General features: G+C 50.0%; 3 protein-coding genes across 11 annotated transcripts in view; all 3 read right to left on the bottom strand.

The window, feature by feature from the left end:
* The window catches only part of Bcat2 (branched chain amino acid transaminase 2), a 21,382-nt gene extending 14,557 nt beyond the window's left edge, over window positions 1-6,825 (bottom strand). The window contains exon 1 of one of the 5 annotated variants that reach the window (XM_031386633.1): window positions 6,804-6,825. Coding sequence is in view for 1 of the 5 variants with exons in the window: in XM_031386629.1 (XP_031242489.1) it covers window positions 4,388-4,411 (24 nt within the window). In the remaining 4 variants the exon portion in view is untranslated. The other 4 variants (XM_031386629.1, XM_031386631.1, XM_031386630.1 and 1 more) reach the window with 4 other exon arrangements.
* A 1,025-nt stretch (window positions 6,826-7,850) lies between these two features.
* Window positions 7,851-17,423, bottom strand: Hsd17b14 (hydroxysteroid 17-beta dehydrogenase 14). The gene is made up of 9 exons (XM_031386634.1): window positions 17,284-17,423; window positions 16,460-16,498; window positions 16,178-16,260; window positions 14,178-14,244; window positions 12,769-12,860; window positions 11,172-11,276; window positions 9,375-9,442; window positions 9,181-9,277; window positions 7,851-8,540 (listed from the first exon to the last, which is right to left on the bottom strand). Exons 1-9 carry the CDS (start codon window positions 17,369-17,371, stop codon window positions 8,358-8,360), a joined length of 822 nt encoding a protein of 273 aa, XP_031242494.1. The 5' UTR covers window positions 17,372-17,423; the 3' UTR covers window positions 7,851-8,357.
* Window positions 17,424-17,938: 515 nt separating this feature from the next.
* Plekha4 (pleckstrin homology domain containing A4) overlaps window positions 17,939-20,231 on the bottom strand; it is a 21,740-nt gene continuing 19,447 nt past the window's right edge. For 3 of the 5 annotated variants that reach the window (XM_031386623.1, XM_031386626.1, XM_031386624.1), the window contains 3 exons: window positions 18,959-19,008; window positions 18,486-18,598; window positions 17,939-18,403 (listed from right to left, as the gene is read on the bottom strand). In XM_031386623.1, coding sequence (XP_031242483.1) covers window positions 18,141-18,403; window positions 18,486-18,598; window positions 18,959-19,008 — 426 coding nt within the window. In that variant the 3' untranslated portion in view covers window positions 17,939-18,140. The remainder of the gene's footprint in view (window positions 18,404-18,485; window positions 18,599-18,958; window positions 19,009-20,231) is intronic. The other 2 variants (XM_031386627.1, XM_031386628.1) reach the window with 2 other exon arrangements.

Genomic DNA, 20,231 nt, shown 5'->3' with positions numbered 1-20,231 from the left:
GACAAGAGTTAGAAAAGAGTAGGTCCTGTTTATCCCAGAATTCAGCAGCCTAGACCTCAGACCTCCTCCCCCAGACTCAGGAGTAATGGCCCATGTACTTCTCTATCAAACCCAGAACTCCAGACTCCAGCCCTCCTCCTTCCTACCCAATGACCCTCCTTAACCACAACCTCCTTAGAACCACAACTATGAGACTCCAACGCCCTTCCCTCGGACAGAGGAGTCCTAATGCTTACTCTTTACAAATATCAGTCAGCTGGCTGCCACTGCTACAGCAGGCCCAGCCACACAGCTGGAATGCCCTCACACTGGGCAATGACTGATGTGTTCTTCATTGTCGGCGGCTGAAGGGCAGCCACGTGCTAGCCATTAAAAATGCTCATGGTACACATCCCTGCTGACCTTTCCCAAGGTAAGCATGGAATTCAGGGCTGGTTGTATACAGGAGGGGAGCCGCTTCCTGATATTTGGGTATCATGCTTTTCTCGGCAGACCATGGAGAGGCAGCTGAGCCCTAAGTTTGAGGAAGACAGGATAACAGCCAGTTCCTGCTGGGAGAGCTGATAGTGGCCAGTGAGATGGGAGAGTCTTGCAGAGGTCATTGATCAATGGGTGAGTTTTGAATGTCATATGGATAAGTCTGGGCCAGGACACAGGTTCCCTTCCCCCTCCCCTCTCTTCCTTCCTTCCTATTTCGGAGGAGAGAGTGCTTAAGGCAGGGTCTTACTAAACTGCCCACTGACCTCAAACACATTCTATAGCCCAGTGCGGGGTTACGATCTGCCTCAGATTCTGCAGCAGACAGGATGACAGGCAAGTGTGCTACCACACCTGGCTCAGATAAGATCTCTTTGCGTATGTGCGCATGTGCATGCACCACGTGAAAGTCCGTCCGTGCATCTGTGCTTGTGCCTGTGGAGGTCAAACTCAGCGGTCACTCCTCGGGTGAATCCCACCCTGTTTTTTGTTTGTTCGTTTTGAGACAGGGTCTTACTATGTAGCCCTGGCTGTACTGGAACTCACTGGTGGTCTCGATCTCAGAGATCCTCCTGTCTTTGCCTCCCTAGGACTGGGGTTAAAGTCATGTAACCACAGACGGCCCCAGCCAATCCTGTCTTGAGGCAGGGACTCTAATTGGGTCCTGGAGCTTGCCAGTTTGGTTTAGTTCCAGCTCACCAACAATGATATTTAGGGGTAAGTCACAATGGGCAGAGGTGTCGCACACCTTTAGTCCAGGTTCTCCAGGACGCAGAGGTAGATGAATCTCTGAATCTGAGGCCAGCCTGGTCTACAGAGTGAGTCCCAGGATAGCCAGGACTACACAGAGAAACCCTGTCTAAAAAAAAAAAAACAAAGCAAAACAACAACAAACAAATAAGACAGAGTCACTGAATGGGTTTCAGGGATCAGACTCAGGCCTCCAGGTTTGCTGGCAAGCACTTCACCAATGATGTCCTTATCTCCCAGATTCCAGATGTGGGCTTAATGGTGTGTCGCCCAAGGGCTTCTCGGGTGCCCTAAGAGTGACAACCTCTCATTGTCTCTGTGTGGTGACATGAAGCTTGCTTAACACTGCCACCCTGCATCAGACACAGTGTGGGGGCAAACAAGACAACGGCCCTGGGTAGAGCAGCCAGCATGGAGGCAGGAGAGCAGAAGGAACCAAGAATACTTTTTTTTTTTAGTAGAGTAAGCCAGAAAAGCGGAACAATGCAGAAAAGAGATACTGAGATGTTGAAGAGAAAAGATGGAGCTGGGGTTGTACGGTTGCAGAATGCTTGCCTAGCATGCAGGACTCCCTGGGTTCATTTCTTCCCCAGCAGCATACAAACTCTGCAATCCCAGCACTTGGGAGATGAAGAAGGATCAGGACTCCAAGGCCATCCTTGACTATGTGGCAACTTTAAGGCCAGACTTGTCATAAGATGATGATGATGGTGAAATGAGGAATGAGAGACCCGTGGGTGGTGGGACACACCTTTAATCCCAGCACTTGGGAGGCAGAGGCAGGTGGATTTCTGAGTTGGAGGCCAGCCTAGTCTACAGAGTGAGTTCCACAGGCTACACAGAGAAACCCTGTCTCGAAAAACAAAAACAACAAAAAGAGGCAGGGACATAGGGACATGCAGATCTCTAAGTTCAAGGCCAGCCTGGTCTACATTGTGAGACCCTGTCTTATAAAAAAACGGGAGACTGAGAGATGTCAAGAGAGTTATGATTATAAAGAGAGGGCCACTGAAATGACTTACTGGGTAAGGGGCACACATCAGCAGTCCTAAGGGACTGAGTCTGATACCTGGGACGCACAGGCAATAAATAAAAATGTAATGGGGCAAAGGGCAGGGGTGGGCAATACTAGGAGGGGAGGGAAAAAGCAGAGAGCCAAAGAAATTCTAAACCCATCGTCACAGAACTTGGGAGGCTGAAGCAAGAGGATCACAAGTTCAAGCCCAGCCTGAGATAAAGAGATCCAGGGGGAAAGGAGGGAGAAAAACATCACACAGCCTTGAGGCACAGAGAAAGCATTGTGTCGAGGTCCCAGAAATGATGAGTCTAAACTGACACAGAGCTCTGGAGACCTGGAAGTGCTACCTTTGTCTTCTTGGAGTAATTCTCTAAGACCAACAGTCTTTTCTTGGCTCAAAGAACACTCCTCCCCTGTTCCATAGGATAGGAATTAAGCCTAAAGGAGGAGGCTAGATGGGGGGTGAGGAGATTGGGGTGGGAGGTGGGGGAGGCACTACAGGAAGGAAGTATAAAAGGGTGGAAGCGTTCAGAGATTAAAGGAGAGTGTGCTGAGCAGGATTCCTCGTGGTTTGCCCAGGTTCCTGTCACATCCCAGCAGCTCTAAACCGAAACACAGTATCCATCAAAGATTGAGGTGGTCTTGTCGAAGCTCCACTCTCACACCACAAGTAAACAAAGTAATTATCATAGTAAGGTGAAGTCCAGCCTCAGATAACTTTCCCTACGCCCTCCATCAGATTTGTAGAAGTCCAAAGCTCTGATAACACCCCATCACCTCAGGACTGCCCCTACAGAGCAACACGGTGTCCTAACCCAGGGCTGTTTCCTGACCCATCCCAAATACATGTTCTCCTCTACAACCTAGGATTGTCCTTGGCAAGTTGAAGAGCTGTTTCTTTCAGAATCAAGAAGTATCCCAATGTCAGTTTAGGCTAGTCCCTGCAAGATAGTCCTGGCCAAACCCCAGCCAGCAGGCTCCTTTCAACTCCAGAATTTCATTGTGTGGGCACTCACCACCAGGTACTCATAGCTCTGAGCAGGCTCGTGTTCAGAGTGTCTCCGTTACAGGCTAGAACTGTCTTCCTCAGAACCCAGATCTGTCCCATTAGAATTGGAGATTAGTCCAGTGTGGCAAAGCTGTACCCATTCAAGGCCACCACACCATCAGAGCCTAGATTCTTGTCCCTGTCATATCCCAAGACCATTTGCATAGAACATTTCTGCCTGTCACTAAGAACTGGGAGACTTAAAGGTTTGCTCAGGAATTTACCAGCCTGGAGTAAGAACTTCTGATAATCAGGTGCAAGCTAACAGCAAACGCTTTTCCCCCAGGTTATAGCCAGCTGTTTCCACATTTCCTTATCACCTTCTCCTAAGATCACACACTCTCAAGCTCGGCAGTGGTGGCCCAGGACTCAGAAGGCAGAGGCAGGCAGAGTTCGAGGCCAACCTGGTCTACAGAGCAACAGGACAGCCAGGGATATGCAGATAAACCCTACCTCGAAAAGACAAACAAACAAACAAAAAGATCATAGATTCTCCAGAACTCTGCTTCTTGACATCATCGGTAAGCACTGACTGAAATGCTCTTGTCTGGAGAATCTTTTTCATTTTGACAGACGGAAACTTGGTTGGGATTACAAAACCAGGTACAGAGAGCCTCAGATACTCCACATGTCGATATGTGCTTTTTATTCCAAGAAATAAGATCTTGGGTCCAATTGCTACTCAAGACCCTGTGCCAAGTCATACACTAAGTCCCAAGAGGTCCTGGGCCCCTTGTCTAAAGGAACACAAGAACGACTGGTCCTTAAAACTTGCAGGCTGCACGCCCCAGCACAACTTCCCCGCATCCACCCCACCCTGTACTTCTCCCATTACCGCCCTCCTCCATGGCTCCCGACTTCCGATCTCCTGGTTCAGGCACCTCTCGCACCCCACTCCTGTCTCCCCATTCTGCCGCCCGTTATAGCCCAGTACTCCTTTCCAAGGGGACCATCCGCCTCTGTGTCCCGCAGCGGAACCCGAGACACAGAGGAATGACGCCAAGCCGGAAAGGCTGCACGCCAGTGGCCCACCCGGAAGTGTGCCCCCCATCAGGTTCCCCGGAGCCCCCAGCGCCGGCCGGCCACGCACCCACCTGTCCTATTATGGCTGCAGCCATGATGCCGTGCGGCCGGTAACTGTGCCCGCCTGGGGCGCGGCCTGCAGAAAGGCATTCCGGCCCCGCCCTGCTCACGCCCCCTCCCGCAGATGGCTGCTGTCGGCAAGCCTCACTTTTACCAGGCGGTTCTTAGTTATAGGACCTCAGGGACCCAGGCTCTGCTGTGAAGAACATGCGCTGGAACAGTCCAGAACTGCCACACACAATCTCCCTCCTTGCCTTCACCCTGCCCTGCTCTATTCTAGCCACACTCACGCCCAGCTAGGCATTTACCTTGGCTTTTGTTTTGCATTTGAGTACTGAACCTGTGGCCTTATGGAATGTTTGGGAAGCACTCTAACCACTGAGAACAGATCCAGACTTTTAGATTTTTTTTATATATTGCCGAGCATGGTGGCACACGTCTTAATCTCAGCATTTGAGAGACAAGTGGAAGGATCTCTGTGAGTTGAAAGCCATTCTGATCTACCTAATTAGTTCCAGGCCAGCCAGGGCTATCTGGTAAGATCCTGTCTTAAAAGAAAAGGAGGAGCGCTGGTTGTGATGGCGCACGCTGGTAGGATTTGCTGAAGGAGGCTAGAGGCAGGAGGGTCATGAGTTCGAGGCCAGCCTGGGCTACTCATTTTGGCGCTGGCGAGATGGCTCAGCGGGTAAGAGCACTGACTGCTCTTCTGAAGGTCCTGAGTTCGGATCCCAGCAACCACATGGTGGCTCACAACCATCCGTAATGAGATCTGATGCCCTCTTCTGGTGCATCTGAAGACAGCTACAGTGAATTAAGCCCTAGGGAGTAGGTGTCATATCTGCCGTGCTGGGTGCTAACAGTAGGGGCTGGAGCAAGCAGGGCCGGAGCGAGCAGGGCTGGAGCGAGCGGGGCTTGCAGAGGTCCTGAGTTCAAGTCCCAGCAGCCACACACATGATGGCTTATGGCCATCGGTACAGCTACAGTGTACTCATACACACAAAATAAATAAAATAAATTTGAAGAAGAAAAGGAGGTTGGAAAGAGGGTGCAACAGTTAAAAATACTGGGCTGCTTCCAGAGGACTGGGCTCGGTTCCTAGCACCCACATAGCTCACGTAACTCCAGTTCCAAGGAATTCTGCGCCCTCTTCTGAATTCCACAGGCGCTAGGCATGCACATGATACACTTACATACATGCAAGCAATACAATACACAAAAACTTTTAACATTTTTCTTTCTCTTATTTATTTATTTTGAGACAGGGTTTCTCTGTGTAGCCCTGGCTGTCCTAGAACTCGGTAAAACAGGCTGTCCTCAAACTCACAGAGATCCTCCTGCCTTTGCCTCCCAAGCTGGAATTAAAGGTGTGCCAACATGGCTTACTATAAAACGATTTTCTTTTTTTTTTTTTTTGGTTTTTCGAGACAGGGTTTCTCTATGTAGCCCTAGCTGTCCTGGAACTCACTCTGTAGACCAGGCTGGCCTCGAACTCAGAAATCCTCCTGCCTCTGCCTCCCAAGTGCTGGGATTAAAGGCGTGCGCCACCACTGCCCGGCTATAAAACGATTTTCTAAACACAAAGCAACAACAATGCATCTCCACAGGAACTGTCATCAGCGGCAAAGCAAGGGTCAGACAGCTTTGAGAAAAAGGAGCAGTTCACTGTAAATGCCACTGGGTCAGAGAATGTGGACTTTAAGCCGGGCCTAGCCACCAGAAAGCTGAGGCAGGAGGTTTGCTGCAAATATAAAAGCATCCTAAGTGAGAAAGCTAGACTCTTGTCTTAAATAAATGAGACAAAAAGAATAGGGCTTTGGAGAAAGAGGATGATGGCTAGGAGCTAAGACTCCTCACTCTGCACAAGGAGATGATGTGCTCATTGCAATTCTGAGATAAGCGCTTGAGCACACACACGGGGGGGGGGGTGCGGGGGGTGTCCATGGGTCCATGGTTCATTGTGCCTCCTTCAAGTTTCCTAAGACAGTGAAGCTAAAAAGAAATTTCACACATCAACTCACTACAGGAGGTCACATCAGCCTACAGCTTAGGTCCACAAACCACACCCCTTCATTTATAGCTGTCCATCTTTAAGGCTTCAGAGGTAGTTAGACAATCGGTACCAGAAATCATTTACACACACACACACACATTAAGCCACTGTGTCTCCGTAATTCTGCAGAATGTTCTCAGACTCTACAGCCACAACTGCTTCCAAACCCCAACATCAGATCACTGTTCTTTAAACTGCCCAGGGCACAGTAACCAAACCACACCACACACTCTCTACCGCAGACATTGCTCACCCCGCCCCCACCTCCTACTCTCCCTTTCTAAACCTGCCCTCCTCCCTTACTCCTCCAAACTGCTGCTGAGCGGAACACAAACAGCAAACGCCCCCACCGCGGCCAATCAACGATTGCCACACACCTCTGCATTGGCCAATCCACAGCGGTCTTGCAGTTCCACCCCCTTATCTAGGGTGTGGGGAAGCTGCTGCGCCCCAGCTCCACCTGGGGAGTATCCAGCGCATGTTTCTCCCCTATCACACCCCCGCGGTGTCCTTCAGCTCCAAACTAAGCAAAACAAATGCCAGCCTCCTCCCTCTGACCCACATGTCTCAACTCTATGCCGCCTTACAGCGTTCTAGATTCTTCTGCCAGTCACTGTCTGCCTCTATTGCACTGGCAAAGAGAGCAGAACTCCTCTCCCCTAAGGGCCAAGAATAGAGGCAGGCTCTTTTGCGCCTCCTTCATTATCTGCCAGTTGCAACTTTATTTAATTCTTCCCAGTGAGCCTTTTAATTAACACAAAGGTGAGGCGGAACTATGCTCCCAGGAGACTGGAGTTGGTGCCTCTCCCGCCTGCTGTGAGGCCTCTGGGAGATATTGTTTTTTGGAGTCAAGAATGCACATGGACTAAATGTAGCAGGAGAGGAAGCAATTCTAGTGTGGACAGACTTGGGTGAAGAACAGGAAATAAATGTCTTCTTTCTGGATGCCAGTTGTTTTTATTTTTTATTTTTTGTTATATATATATTTTTTTCTTTTTCCCAAGACAGCATTTCTCTCTGTGTAGCCCTGGCTGTCCTTGAACTCACAGAGATCTGCCTCTTGAGTGCTGGAATGAAAGGTGTGCATCAATGCCTGGCGGCTGCAAGTTATTTCCATGAGTAAAGGATGAATGGTAAGTGGATAGAGAACCTAAGGTGTTGGGACTGTAGCTGGGAGAAAGATGGGACAGGTTGGAACCTGGGATGGGAAATGCTGGGTGAGGAGCTGGAAATGTGTAGCTCAATGGTAGAGCCCCTAGTAAGAGGTGGGGCATGGCTCAGAGCTAGAGCACCTGCTTAGAATCCCCCAGGGAGGTGCTGGAGGTGTGACTCCGTGGAACATCACTACCCGGAATGCCCCCAGTGAAGGGCTGGGGTTGTGCTTCATGAATGAAATGAGGACATGACCACTCCAAGTTATGGCTGGGGAGTTTTTATTGTAGCTATAAGAGAGAGCACAGCCAGAGGCATCTGGAAGAGTCCAGACTATAAACCAGTCCATGAGAGCAGGGAGGGGGTGAAGAAGAAGTGAAAGATGAGGAGAGAGAGAGAAGAGAGAGGGCAAGTGGGCCAAGAGAGGAGCCAAGGACCAAGAGTGCACACATCCAAAATGGCAGGTTTTTATAGGAATCAGAAGCTGGGGGGAGGGACGCTAAGTCCCTGGGCTAGAGCTGGTGGGGGTGGGGGTGGTGGTGGTGAGGAAAGCAGAGAGGAGCTGCAGGTACTAAGAGGGCCGGGCAGCCAGCAGCTAGCTTATCCTGAGTTTCTTTCAGACCTGAGAGTTAAGTGGTAGAGCCCCTGCCTAGAATCCTCCAGTGGGCACTGGGGTGTGACTCAGTGGTAGAGCCCCCGCCTAGCACACAAGAGGCTCAGGTTTAATCTCCAGTACTACAGAAAAGGAAGGAAGGGAGAGATGGATGGGCAGGACATAGTTAGCCTACATTAGGTGGGAGAGTGGGGACTTCCACGAGGCTGCTTCTAATAGCCTTGCGTCCATACCCCAGTTCTGCACCCCCACTCACAAGAAGCTCAAGCCCTGTACAGAAAGTGGCTTCAGAGGCCAGGAAAACAGCTGCAGCCGCCACCTCAGCTGGCTGGCCCATGCGGCCCAGGGGCTGGGGAAAGAAAAAGGGGAGAAAATTAGGAGCAGTGCCCCCTAACCCACCCCGTAGGCATGTTGGTTCACACCAGTCATCTCAGCAAATGAGAAACGTAAGCAAGAGGTCTGCCCTGAGTTCAAAGCCAGCCTAGGCTAGAGAACGAGACACAGTCACTCAAGGGTACATACACACACACACACACACACATACACACACATGCACACACATACACACACATACACACATGCACACACATACACACATGCACACACATACACACATGCACGCACACACATACACACATACACACATGCACGCACACACATACATACACACACACATGCACACAGAGAGAGAAGGGGAGAGAGAGAGAGGGAGGGAGGGAGGGAGAGAGAAAGAGAGAGAATTGGTGGTACATGCTTGTAACTCTAGCACTCAGAAAATGGAAACAGAAAAATCAGAAGTTCGAAGGGTGTCCCCCTCCCCAGCTATATAGCAAAGTCCAAGCCAGCCTAGATTATATGAAGCTGACAGACAGAGACAGAGAGAGACAGACAGACAGAGAGAGGAAGAAAGAAGACAGAAGAGAGGCCCTAACCCGCTCCGATGTTCCTCCCAGCTACCTCCATCCCTCCCAGCCCTCAGCACCTCCTACCTGGGCCAAGGTGCCTTCCTGAATGGTGGCCCTGGGGTCTGAAGTTGAGGCTGCAAGCTCTTCCCACAGTGGAGTCCAGATGTTTCCTGGAGAGATGCTAGGTGAGGGAAAGAAGGAATGAGAGCCATGTATGCTAACTATGTCTGGGCATCCCCAGTTCCCCTGAGCCTCTGTGTCCACTTTGATCAGCTTACCAGTTGACTCGGACACCATATTGGCTCTCATCCAAGGCCAAAGCTTTGGTCATGGCAGTCACTGCCCCCTGCGAAGGCAGAGACCAGAGAGGCTTTAGTCTCTGAGGATGGAGTCCCTCTCCTCTTCTAGGCAGCGGGCAGCAAGCTGAAGCATCAGCGAGATTAGCCTCAACCATCTTGAAGATATTCCCTGTGCATGGACTCTGTGCAGGTCAGTTTGTTACCAGTTGTCAGAATTCAAGACTAAATGAGGAATACAGTGTTGACCACTCTTGGGACACCTATGACCCCAGACTTGGGAGCTAAGACAGGTGGATTGCTGTGAACTCAATGCTAACTTAGGTAAGCTACAGGCTGAGATGCTGGCTCAAATGAAATCCAGAAGAGCCTTGCAAGATGGCTCAGCATTAAAGTTCCTGCCAAGCTGGACAACCTGAGCTTAATCCCCGGTATCCACAAGGTGGAAGGAGAGAGCTAACTCCACTAAGTTGCCCTCAGAGCTACATGTGTGCACATAAAGAGATACAAATAGACAGAGACACATATTAACTAAATAAGATCAGTGCTGGAGAGATGATGGCTCAGTAGCTAAGAGCACTGGCTGCTCTTACAAGGGGAGCAGATTCTAGTCCCAGCACCACAGGATGGCCAAGTTCCAGGGGATCAGATTCCCTCTTCTGAACTCAGCATGAACCAGAAAGGGACCCATACATACATACATACAGACAAAACACTCATACACTTAAAGTAAACATAAATACATATATTTTAAAAATGATATATTTTACTGCTTTCTGAGTTTCAAGGCCAGCCTGGTCTACAGAGAGAGTTCCAGACATCCAAGGCTACAGAGACACTCTGTCTCAAAGATTATAAAATAAAATAAATAAAATTGACTGGTAAGGATAAGGGTGTTTGCTGCAAACCCCAGGTTCCTGATTTTGTTCCCGAGACCCAGGCGGTAGGAGAGAGCTGACTCTTGAAAGATGTTCTAGGACCACTAACGCACACGCACACACACACAGACACACACACACAGAGTAAAAAATAAATTAAAAAAATAAGAAAGTGGGGCTGGAAAGATGGCTTAGCAAGCAATTAAGAGCACTGACTGATCTTCCAGAGGTCATGAGTTCAATTCCCAGCAAGCACATGGTGGCTCACAAACACCTGTAATGAAATCTGATGCCCCCTTCTGGTGTGTCTGAAGAGAGCAACAGTGTACTCACATAAAATAAATGAATAAATCTTAGAAAGAAAGAAAGAAAGGAAGGAAGGAAGGAAGGAAGGAAGGAAGGAAGGAAGGAAGGAAGGAAGGGAGAGAGAGAAAGAAAGAAAGAAAGAAAGAAAGAAAGAAAGAAAGAAAGAAAGAAAGAAAGAAAATGAGAGGAGGGAATAAAGAAACAAAGAAAAAGGAGGCAGATTACAGGCTCAAAGCTGAGACCCAAACAGCTAGGAAACTGTAAACCCCTAGAGGCAAGACAGACAGGTGAGTGGTCAGGCCCCTCCCCTGAGGACCTCCAAATGCCAGGTCCCACCCACAGAACAGTCTAAATGTCCAAATGTGGGACCTAGCCCAGCCCCAGTTCTACAGAGTAAAAAAGTCAAAACTCTGGACTTGAAATCCCACCAATCCCCATCCCAGAAAGCTCCTGCAAGAAATCTTTTATAAACCCTGTCTTCTGCCCGGGTCTCTCCTGCTGCCCACCAGAGCAGAGGCAGGCTCCTGACCATCCAAGCTGTAACCCTTACAAAAAGACAGGGTTACAAAAGGAGGGAGAAGAGGGGTTGGCCTACCTTGGTGGCCACGTAGGTAACTGCCTGGGACTGGCCAATGGCCCCAACCAGGCTGGAGATGTTGATGATGTTTCCTCTGCTTTTCCGCAGATGGGGGAGGGCAAGCTATGGAGAGGATAGATCAGTCATCTACAGCTGGTCCTGGAGAAGTGTGGAACTGTGACCACTGCCCAGTGGCTCTCAATGGGCACAGGTATAGTGGTATATCTATGGTATGCCAGAGAACCTCTGCAAGGGATCTCTCTCTCTCTCTCTCTCTCTCTCTCTCTCTCTCTCTCTCTCTCTCTCTCTGCTTAAATCCCAAGTGCTGAGATTTAAAGAATGAGCCACCACCACCCAACAACTCCATGGTCCCTATTGCTCATAGACAGGGAGAAAGATTTTTTTTTTCTTGGTTTTTCGAGACAGGGTTTCTCTGTGTAGCCCTGGCTGTCCTGGAGCTCACTTTGTAGACCAGGCTGGCCTTGAACTCAGAAATCCTCCTGCCTCTGCCTCCCTAAGTGCTGGGATTAAAGGCGTGCGCCACCACTGCCCGGCCGGGAGAGAGATTTCTATTCTGGTGGGGCTGAACTTCTAGTGAGATGCTGGTCAGTGAGTGTAGCATGGAACATTCTAGATTCTAGAACATGATTAGGAAGTTCCCATCACTTTCTTGCTCATCCATCTTCCATAGCTCCCTATTGCTCCTGAAACAAAGACTGGATCCTTTTGACACTATAACCATCTCCACCCACCCACCCTCCTCTCTGCCTATCAGCAGCAGCAAATATTCTTACTGACTCTCATAGGCCATGAACACCAGTTTCCTTTCCTTCCTCACTGTGTAGCCAAAATTGACCTTAAACTGTGATCCTCCTCCACCTCCTGAGTGCTGGGATCACAGGCTGTACCATCATGCTTGCTGTACCATCATGCTTGGTGCTGGGAATCCAAGCTAGAGCTACATGTTGCTGAGCAGAAACATTCTGCCAGCTGAGCCCCAGCCACGCCTTCAGGTTCTTTCTTCTTTCCTTCTACTTTTTTTTTTCTTTTTCCAAGGCAGTGTTTCTCTGTGTGGCCCTAGCTGTCCTTAAACTCTGTAGACTAGGCTGGCCTGGAACTCGGAGATCTGCCTGCCTCCTAAGGGCTAGGATTAAAGGCATGCATCATCAGGGCCTGGTTCATCATGGCCTGGTTCATCTTTGGATTCTTAGCATCCTCTTTGCTACCTCCAAGCAGGCCTGGAAAATTCTAGAAGATTGTGAGAAGGCTGTAACTTCACAGATGGATGCAGACTGTGTCTGTTTCCTACCTAGGACAGTGTCTTTTTAGATCCTGATTCTCAATCTTCCTGATATTGTACCCCTCATGTGGTGGTAACCCCCAACCATAAACTTATCTTTCTTGCTACTTCACAACTGTAATAGTGAATCTTAACATAAATACCTGTGTTTTCTGGTGGCCTCAGGCAACCCCTGTGAAAGAGTCTTCAAAGGGGTCACAACCCACAGATTGAGAATGTCTGTACTATAATAAGGACAGGAAACCAAGGGGCACAAAGCAATGTGCTCATAATGAACTGAAGGGCACACAGCGACTGCAGCTGTACCTATCTCACCTTGATCAAGGTGTATGTCCCCAGCAGGTTCACCTCCAGCAGCTGGCGGAAGCCCTGGGCAGAGGTCTCCTCAGGCAGCTGGGCAGGTGGGTCTAAAGGGAAGGAGAGGATGAGGCCAGGACAGGAAGGTGGGAGGGAGGGAAGGCAGGGACAATGGGGTTGATGGAGTCAGAGAGGAGGCCAAGGGCGAGGGAGGAAGCCAAGGGAGGAGGCTGCAGTCTCTGAAGAACAGGGCATGCTGGCCCCTGCTGTCATTCTAGGACTCATGAGGGATTGTGGGTAGGTGCTCTGCTGCTGAGGCAGGACCCAGCTCCCCAGCTGGCATCTGTTCTCACTGTAGAAGGTGAATTTCCCTGCTTAGATACCACTCCCCACAAAGCAATTTGGTATGTGGCAGGTGTTGAATAAACATCAGCCTAAGGAAAGAAGGACACAGGTAAGGATGAGCTTCCAGCAACTCTGAATCCTTATATCAATGTGAAGTAAAGCAGCTAAGATGGGAGCCCAGCTGGCCAGGGGCAGTCCTCTGCACCTCCGTCTTTGGAGGGGATTCAAGAGGGCCTGGGTGTTCCCTGAACCTTCGTTGCCATGGTTGTTTTATAGTACAGCTGTTGGGCTGATGAAAATTTCCCAGAGTGCTACACCACCTAGAGTCTGATAAAGTGTGCCTGGGTTGTCCTTGTCACCTACAAAGCCCCAGAGCCATCAGCCTTCAGCAAGAAGTTGCCCAGGCTCTGGGAATATCTTGAGGGACAGTGTGACCTGCATTATGGGCTACAGCACCCCCTACAGAAAGGGAAATGATTCTTATTTCAGAGATGGAAACTGAGGCACGGAGATGTGGAGAGCATAGCCTGAGCATACAGCAGAGAGAGTGAGTCTGAGGCTGAGCTCTATGTTCAGGAAGGCTGGAGAGACAGCTTGGTGTTTATGAACAATGCACTGGCTGCTTTACCAGAGATCTAGGTTCAATTCCTAGCACCCACATGGTGGCTCAGAACTGTCTATAACTCCAGTTCCAGGGGATGCAACTCCTTCTTCTGGTCTCTGTGGACACCAGACATGCAAGGGGTGAACAGGCATACATGTAAACAAGTAAACACATACACACATACACACACACATACACGGGAGGGAGGGGGCTGTAGCCTGGAGAGGGGTACACTGAGGTCAGAGGAAGGACTGGGGCTGTTGAGATGGCTCGGCTATATCCTTACACTCACTGCCAAGCCTGATAACCTGAGCTCAATCCCACAGAGCAGGAGAAAAATGATTCCCTCACAGTGCACTGGACACCACACATGTACTGTGCAGACAGACAGATAAATATAATGATTTTTAAGAGGAAGGAATGGGGATAGGGTATAAGTAGACACCAGGGACACTAGCCCACAAGTCACACAACTTACGGTAGCCAGCATTATTCACCACACAATCCAGGTGGCCAAATCGAGAGAGCGTCTCAGAAATCAGAGTCTGAAGAGAGAAGAAAGAGCAGGTGATGAACTGAGAGGCGACAGCCTTGGAAAAGCCAGGAGACCCAAGGCAAGGGTGGGCTCAGCTGAGGAAGACAAGGTGGGGTGAGGCGGGAGGGGGAGAGCAGAGGATCCTGGAAGCTGCTACGCACACTCATCTACTCCAGTCACATCCAAAATATCAGGGATAAAATCCTGATAAAGGATAAGAGGCAATAAGATTCCAAAAGGAGTTCTGTGCCTCCTAGATTTCAGACAGTCGCTGGTATCCCCTAACTCAGACGTGTTCCAGATCAGTCTTTCCAATCGTCAACATGCCCGCATATTTAGGCATAAAGGTACCCCAAGTAATAATTCATAAATGGCTAAGATTGGGCACTGTTTTCTGGCCAGCACAATGTTTCCAACTATCCTAGTTTAATACCAAGCTGTCCATAGCTTGCAATGTCTCTCAAAGTATCTGCCTCGCCAGAGCTAGCAACAGAGGTCGAGTACATTCCTTAGGGCAATCGAAGGGCTTCCACCCAAGGACATTAGCTAGAAGTGTTAGTTAGGTCAGGTCGGAACCTCCCACTCCTTGCCTCCAGCAAGAACCAGAAAATTAGCATAGGAATATCAAAATACCTCAACAGGAAGGGCTCCACTCCTCTTCCTCCTGCTTCACACCTAGCTACCAGACCCTGCTGACCTTGGTGTGGGGGTCACTTGCCTACTTGACTTCAGTCTAGCGTCCCCACCTGCCTACGTGACTCTTGTAATTTGCCCTGCTTGCTGTATGCTACTTAAGCCTGCTTTTCACTTTGTATACGAGGACTGGGAGAAGAAGAAGGACTTGGACTCGAATGCAGGACTAAGACTAGAACTTAGAAGAGCTAGGACTCAGATTCATGCAATCCGCAGTCTCCCGGGCCCAGAGCACTTGGGCCCGGGGGATGCAGCACCAGTTCAGAGGAGATAGCTGCTGCTTTAGATCCAGTATGTTTCAGATAACCTCAGATGAACCTCAACTATTGAGCTGCCAGATTTACCATCTCTCTTTTGCAATGACTGTAAAAGTCTGATGCCATTCCTAAGAAATACATTTAGATCCTATACTTCATGTGTCGTCTCTGCCATCATTTCTTCGCCTACACCTTGTCGACCTGACTAGGACCCCGTTTCTCCCGAGGGTTGAGGGAGGACCAGATCGGCCGGCCCGTGGCAGGAAGCCAAGGACTCAGACTAAAAGGATTGAGCAACATAGTGCAGTGCAACCTGGAGAGGAGAGAATTTATGTCTGCTTACAGCTCCCAGGTCACACTCTGTCACTGAGGGAAGCCAGTACAGAAGCTCAAGGCAGCGACTGAAGCCGAGACCATGGAAGAACACTGCTCACCGGCTTGCTCCCATGCCTCCTTCAGCCCCTTTTCTTATACTATCCAGGATCACCTGCCCAGCGATGTCACAACCCCCAGGGAGCTGGGGAAACTCCCACATCAACCACTAATTAAGAAAATGAACAACAGGCTTTGCCCACATGCCAATTCGGTAGGGCCATTTTCTAGAGAGAGTCCCTCTTCCCAAATGACTGTAATCTGTGTGGAATCGATATAACAAAAACCAGCATGCCATTTTAGAAGACTTTGGAGGGGTGTGTGTGCAGAAGATAGAGCCTCAGAAAAAGGGTCTACAGACCCAGAGTGCAGTGGAGAGCAGAGAGGCAGAGGCAGACAGGGAAACAGACAGAAACAGAGGCCCAGACTGGGGCTAGATCTGGAGGCACATAACAGATTCTGAGTGCAGGGAAGTCAGAAACTTGTTATAGGAGGCAAAGGTTTCAAGCGCTGTTCATTCCTAAAGACCGGAGGGAGAGCAGGGCAGAGGGACTGAGGTGACCAGGGCATGGTAGCTGGAGAGAAGGACTGGAGATGGGGTGTGGGACAGAAAACACTCACCTGCAAATCTCCTTCCTGGGTCACATCACCGGGGATAAAGACAGTGCCTGAGAGTTCCTGCTCCAGAGCCCGGCCCCCAGCCTCTGCAAAAGAAAGATTCTGGGTCTGAGGGAGGGGAGTTGAGGCTTGGACACCAGAGTCTGAGGGTAGAAGGCTGGGGAAGAGCCCTGGATAGGAGGGAAGAAAGCAAGGGCTTGAACTCCTAGGTCCAAGAGAGGAGAGCTAGGCATGGATCCCTTTTGATGGAGGAGGCAAGGGAGAGTGGAACACTGACTTACTCACCATCCTTGTCACAGAAAACCACTTGAGCCCCACTGTCCACTGCCAACAGAAAGAGAACACTGTTACAGGCTCTGCAGGCTCATGTCACTACCTCTGCTGTCCTCTTGTGGCCACCCAGAGTACTTGCCTCTCTGGTGGCTCTTGTGACTGTCTCTTGACAGTCCTCTTACAAGAGCAGAATCAAATTACCTTCCCTCATTAAGCCTCTGCTTGGCCCCCCATCCTGGATTCTAGAAAAATCCCAAATCTACAAGCAATAATACTCTCAAAGCTATCATTTGCAGCTAGGGACCCACCCAGGGAAGAACTTTGTTTGTTTGTTTGTTTGTTTTGAGACAAGAGTTGCTCTGTGTAGCCCTGGTTGTCCAGGAACTCACTCTGTAGACCAGGCTGGCCTCAAACTCAAGAGATCCACTTGCCTCTGCCTCCCAAGTGCTGGGATTAAAGGCATGTGCCAACACTGCTAGACCAGTAGAAGAACTTTTAATGACCAACCTATCAGCAAAGACCCAACAATCTAAATGGACTGAAGGACTAGAGAAATGGCTCAGTGGTTAAGAGCACTAGATGCTCTTCCAAGGGACCCAGGTTCAATTCCCATCGTCCACATGGCAGCTCACAATTGTTTGTAACTCCAGTTCCAAGGGATCTGACAACCTCACCCAGATACAACAATGCACAGAGAAAAATGAGAAAAATAAAAATAAACAAATCATTTAAGAACAAATAAATCATTAAAGAAATGAACCCTCTTTCTCCCACTCTGGAACCTCTGTCAGTCATCCTTTCTCTCCTACAATTCAGGTGGGAAGACCCTTACTCACCGAAGGCTCTCACGATCGCAGCCCCGATGCCCCGGCTGCCTCCAGTCACCACCACCACCTTCCCGGAATATCGGGTTACTGAAGCCATCCCCAGCTGCCTTGTCCGTATCCCACAACCTCTGGGCCTCTTCCCACCTCCAAAGTCCAGAGAAGCAGTGGGGTAGAACCAGATATACAGGCTGGGTCACTGAAGGCTGACCCTAGGAGGGGGTGTTCCCAGGAAGGCACACCTGGGAGAATCAAAGATTTTCCTTCCTGGCCCTTCTTTCTCAGACCCAGGGTCCCAATCCTGAAAATCCTCCTTCAGACTCAGAGACCCCCGCCCCAACTCTGCCCCTCAGACTGTCTCCAGCTCTGTTCCCTTTGACTTGTAAGACAAGGGCCACTTCTGCCTTAATTGAGGCTCCAGGCGCCAACCTCCTCCCTCAGAGCCAAATTTTAAGATCTAACTACTAATTGACTTTTTTTTTTTTCCGAAGGCGGGGTTTCTCTGTGTAGCCCAGGCTGTCCTGGAACTCACTCTGTAGACCAGGCTGGCCTTGAACTCAGAAATCCGCCTGCCTCTGCCTTCCAAGTGCTGGGATTAAAGGCGTGCACCACCCCCACCCAGTTGGGCCCAGACTCTTGTTTGTTAGAACACAATGTCACAACCACAGAGAGAATAAAAGCTATTTATTGACTAATCATTCAAAGTTTTAATCCAAGTTTGGACAGTGTTGGATAATCAATCTTTGACCACAGAAGCTCTGCCCCTCTTAGAATACATGCTGGAATGAACCTTTCCTCCGGTGGTCCCGAATGGTCCCATGCCTCAAGGTTGTGCTTCCAGCTTATAGTGCCAAGTGCAAAGATGGTAGTCAAAAGCTGGACTGCAGCAGAGTGACTCTCAGGGGCCATGCCCCCTCTTCCTGGGCCAGAGCTGGAGGGGCCTTCCCAGGGTCCCACCTGGCCTCCCATGCGGCCAGGCCTCTCCCGCTACCTTGGCATGAGAACCCTGTGGTGGCAGTAGTAGCCTTGTGAGAAGCTGGGGACAAGGTGACCTGGGGCAGTTCTTCACTGGGAGTCTGTGGGCTTGGCTGGAGACAGTCTCCCCTGATGTCTGAATTTCTCCCTGGAGAGGCTAAACAGAGAACAAGCAGTGTAACGTCCACACTTCAGGCCTCCTCCCTCAGACGCAGGGGTCCAGAGCCTGGGCACCTCACCTGTCATCAGCCTGTGCCACTGGGAAGCCTCGGTAGCCAGAGCTTGGGAGAGGCTGAGCACTCGATCCCGGTGGCCTCCAGATACTGGTGAGCAGGTTGTGGAGTGCCTGGGACTACAGAAAATAAGCCACGGGTATCAAACAGGCCACCGAGGCTCACTGGCAGGTCTTGCTAGTTTGTATCTAGAGGATTCAAGTGCAGGCTGTCTGCATTTGTTACCAGTAGACCAGCAATGAGGTTACCATTACTGTAGGAACCACTGGATCTGATACAGGCCACAGGAGTTGTGTGGTTTCTGGCCAGGCGCGTGGCTTCTTGGCTCTTTTATAGATACCACAGGAACTCAAGGAACTCTAGAGCTTTGGGGACTTGTTTGGTGCACAGGAAGCTATAACAACATCACTGCCCTTCCCCCCGACCCCCGTCTGCATCCAGACCCTCCCCCATTGTGGCTCCCCACTCTAGATCCATACCTACTCCACGACCCAGAACTCCTGAGCCATTTCGAAGCTCCTACAATAGGCTGGAAAGGAATTATTGGTTACAATTCTTGTCATGGAGAATGGTCACAAGTTCAAGGCCATCCTGGTAGACTTGTGTCCAGATGGAAAGAAGAGAGGAGAGCAGGGTGGGGAAAGGAGGGGAGGGAAGGGGGTAGGAAAAGAAAGAAGGGATGGAGGGGGAATAGAATTTTGCCATTGAAGCCCATTTTCTCTCCCTCCTTTGACACCCTCCCCCTCCCCTTCTCCTCCATCCCCCTCTCCCCACCGACTTACATGCAGGTACTAGGAAGGTCAGAGGACGAGAGGAGGTGTTCCTCCTCTGATCCTCTGCTCTTGGCTGAGATAAGATCTCTCATCAGCCGGGAACCTCAGCAAGTTGGCCAGACTAGCTGACCCCTGAGCTTCCAGGGATCCACAATCTCCATTTCCTGTCTTAGTGTCAAGGGGATCATAGACATGCACAGCCAGCTGAGGCTTTATATATGGATTCTGTAGCTCCCAAGCCAGTCACTGAGCATCTCCCCGGATCCCTCCACCTTCCCCAGTCAGGTTCTTATGAAATTTAGATTGCCTTCTGACTCATTATATAGGTGAAGATGGCCTTGAACTCCTGATCATCCTGCCTCCATCTCCTCAGTGTTTATGGTGACACTAGGGGACTCAGAGTAAAATGGCCTTGCAGAACATCAGGTTCACAAAGTCATGCCCACAATCTGTCATCTACTTCCCTACAAAGGCTTCTCCCACTTGGATATAAATATTCCCCAAAGGTTTATGTCTCAAGGTTTGGTCTCCAGTCTTTGGTGCTGCTGAGATGTGACTGGACTATGAGAGTTTTCATCGGACCAATGTATTAACCCACAGGTGAGTGACAGGCCTGACTAGGCCACGCCCCCCTGAAGGTCAGGATTCAGCAGTCAGTGCTGTGTCTTGACAGCTTATAACCATGGTACTGAATCACACCGCACAATTTGGAATTTTCCATAGTCTCTCCACAGCCATGACATGTCAGACCTTTGACCTTTGCTTTGATGGGAAAAAAGTCTGAGATTCCTCAAGGGGACCCACTCTGAGAGGTGCTTTGAGGGCGCCCTCTGAAGGACTCCTCTGGGCTCCCATCATTCCTCTCAGGGCCTCTGTCTGTATCTGTGTCTGTGTCTGTATCTCTGTCTATGTCTCTCTCTGTCTCTCTCTGTGTCTGTCTCTGTCTCTCTCTCTCTCTCCACCCCCCCCCCTTCCCTCT

This window comes from Mastomys coucha, unplaced genomic scaffold (assembly GCF_008632895.1).
Source record: "Mastomys coucha isolate ucsf_1 unplaced genomic scaffold, UCSF_Mcou_1 pScaffold21, whole genome shotgun sequence".
NCBI classification, from domain to species: Eukaryota; Metazoa; Chordata; class Mammalia; order Rodentia; family Muridae; genus Mastomys; species Mastomys coucha.
Note: the sequence above shows the minus strand (reverse complement) of the source record. Positions and strands in the feature narration are given on the sequence as shown.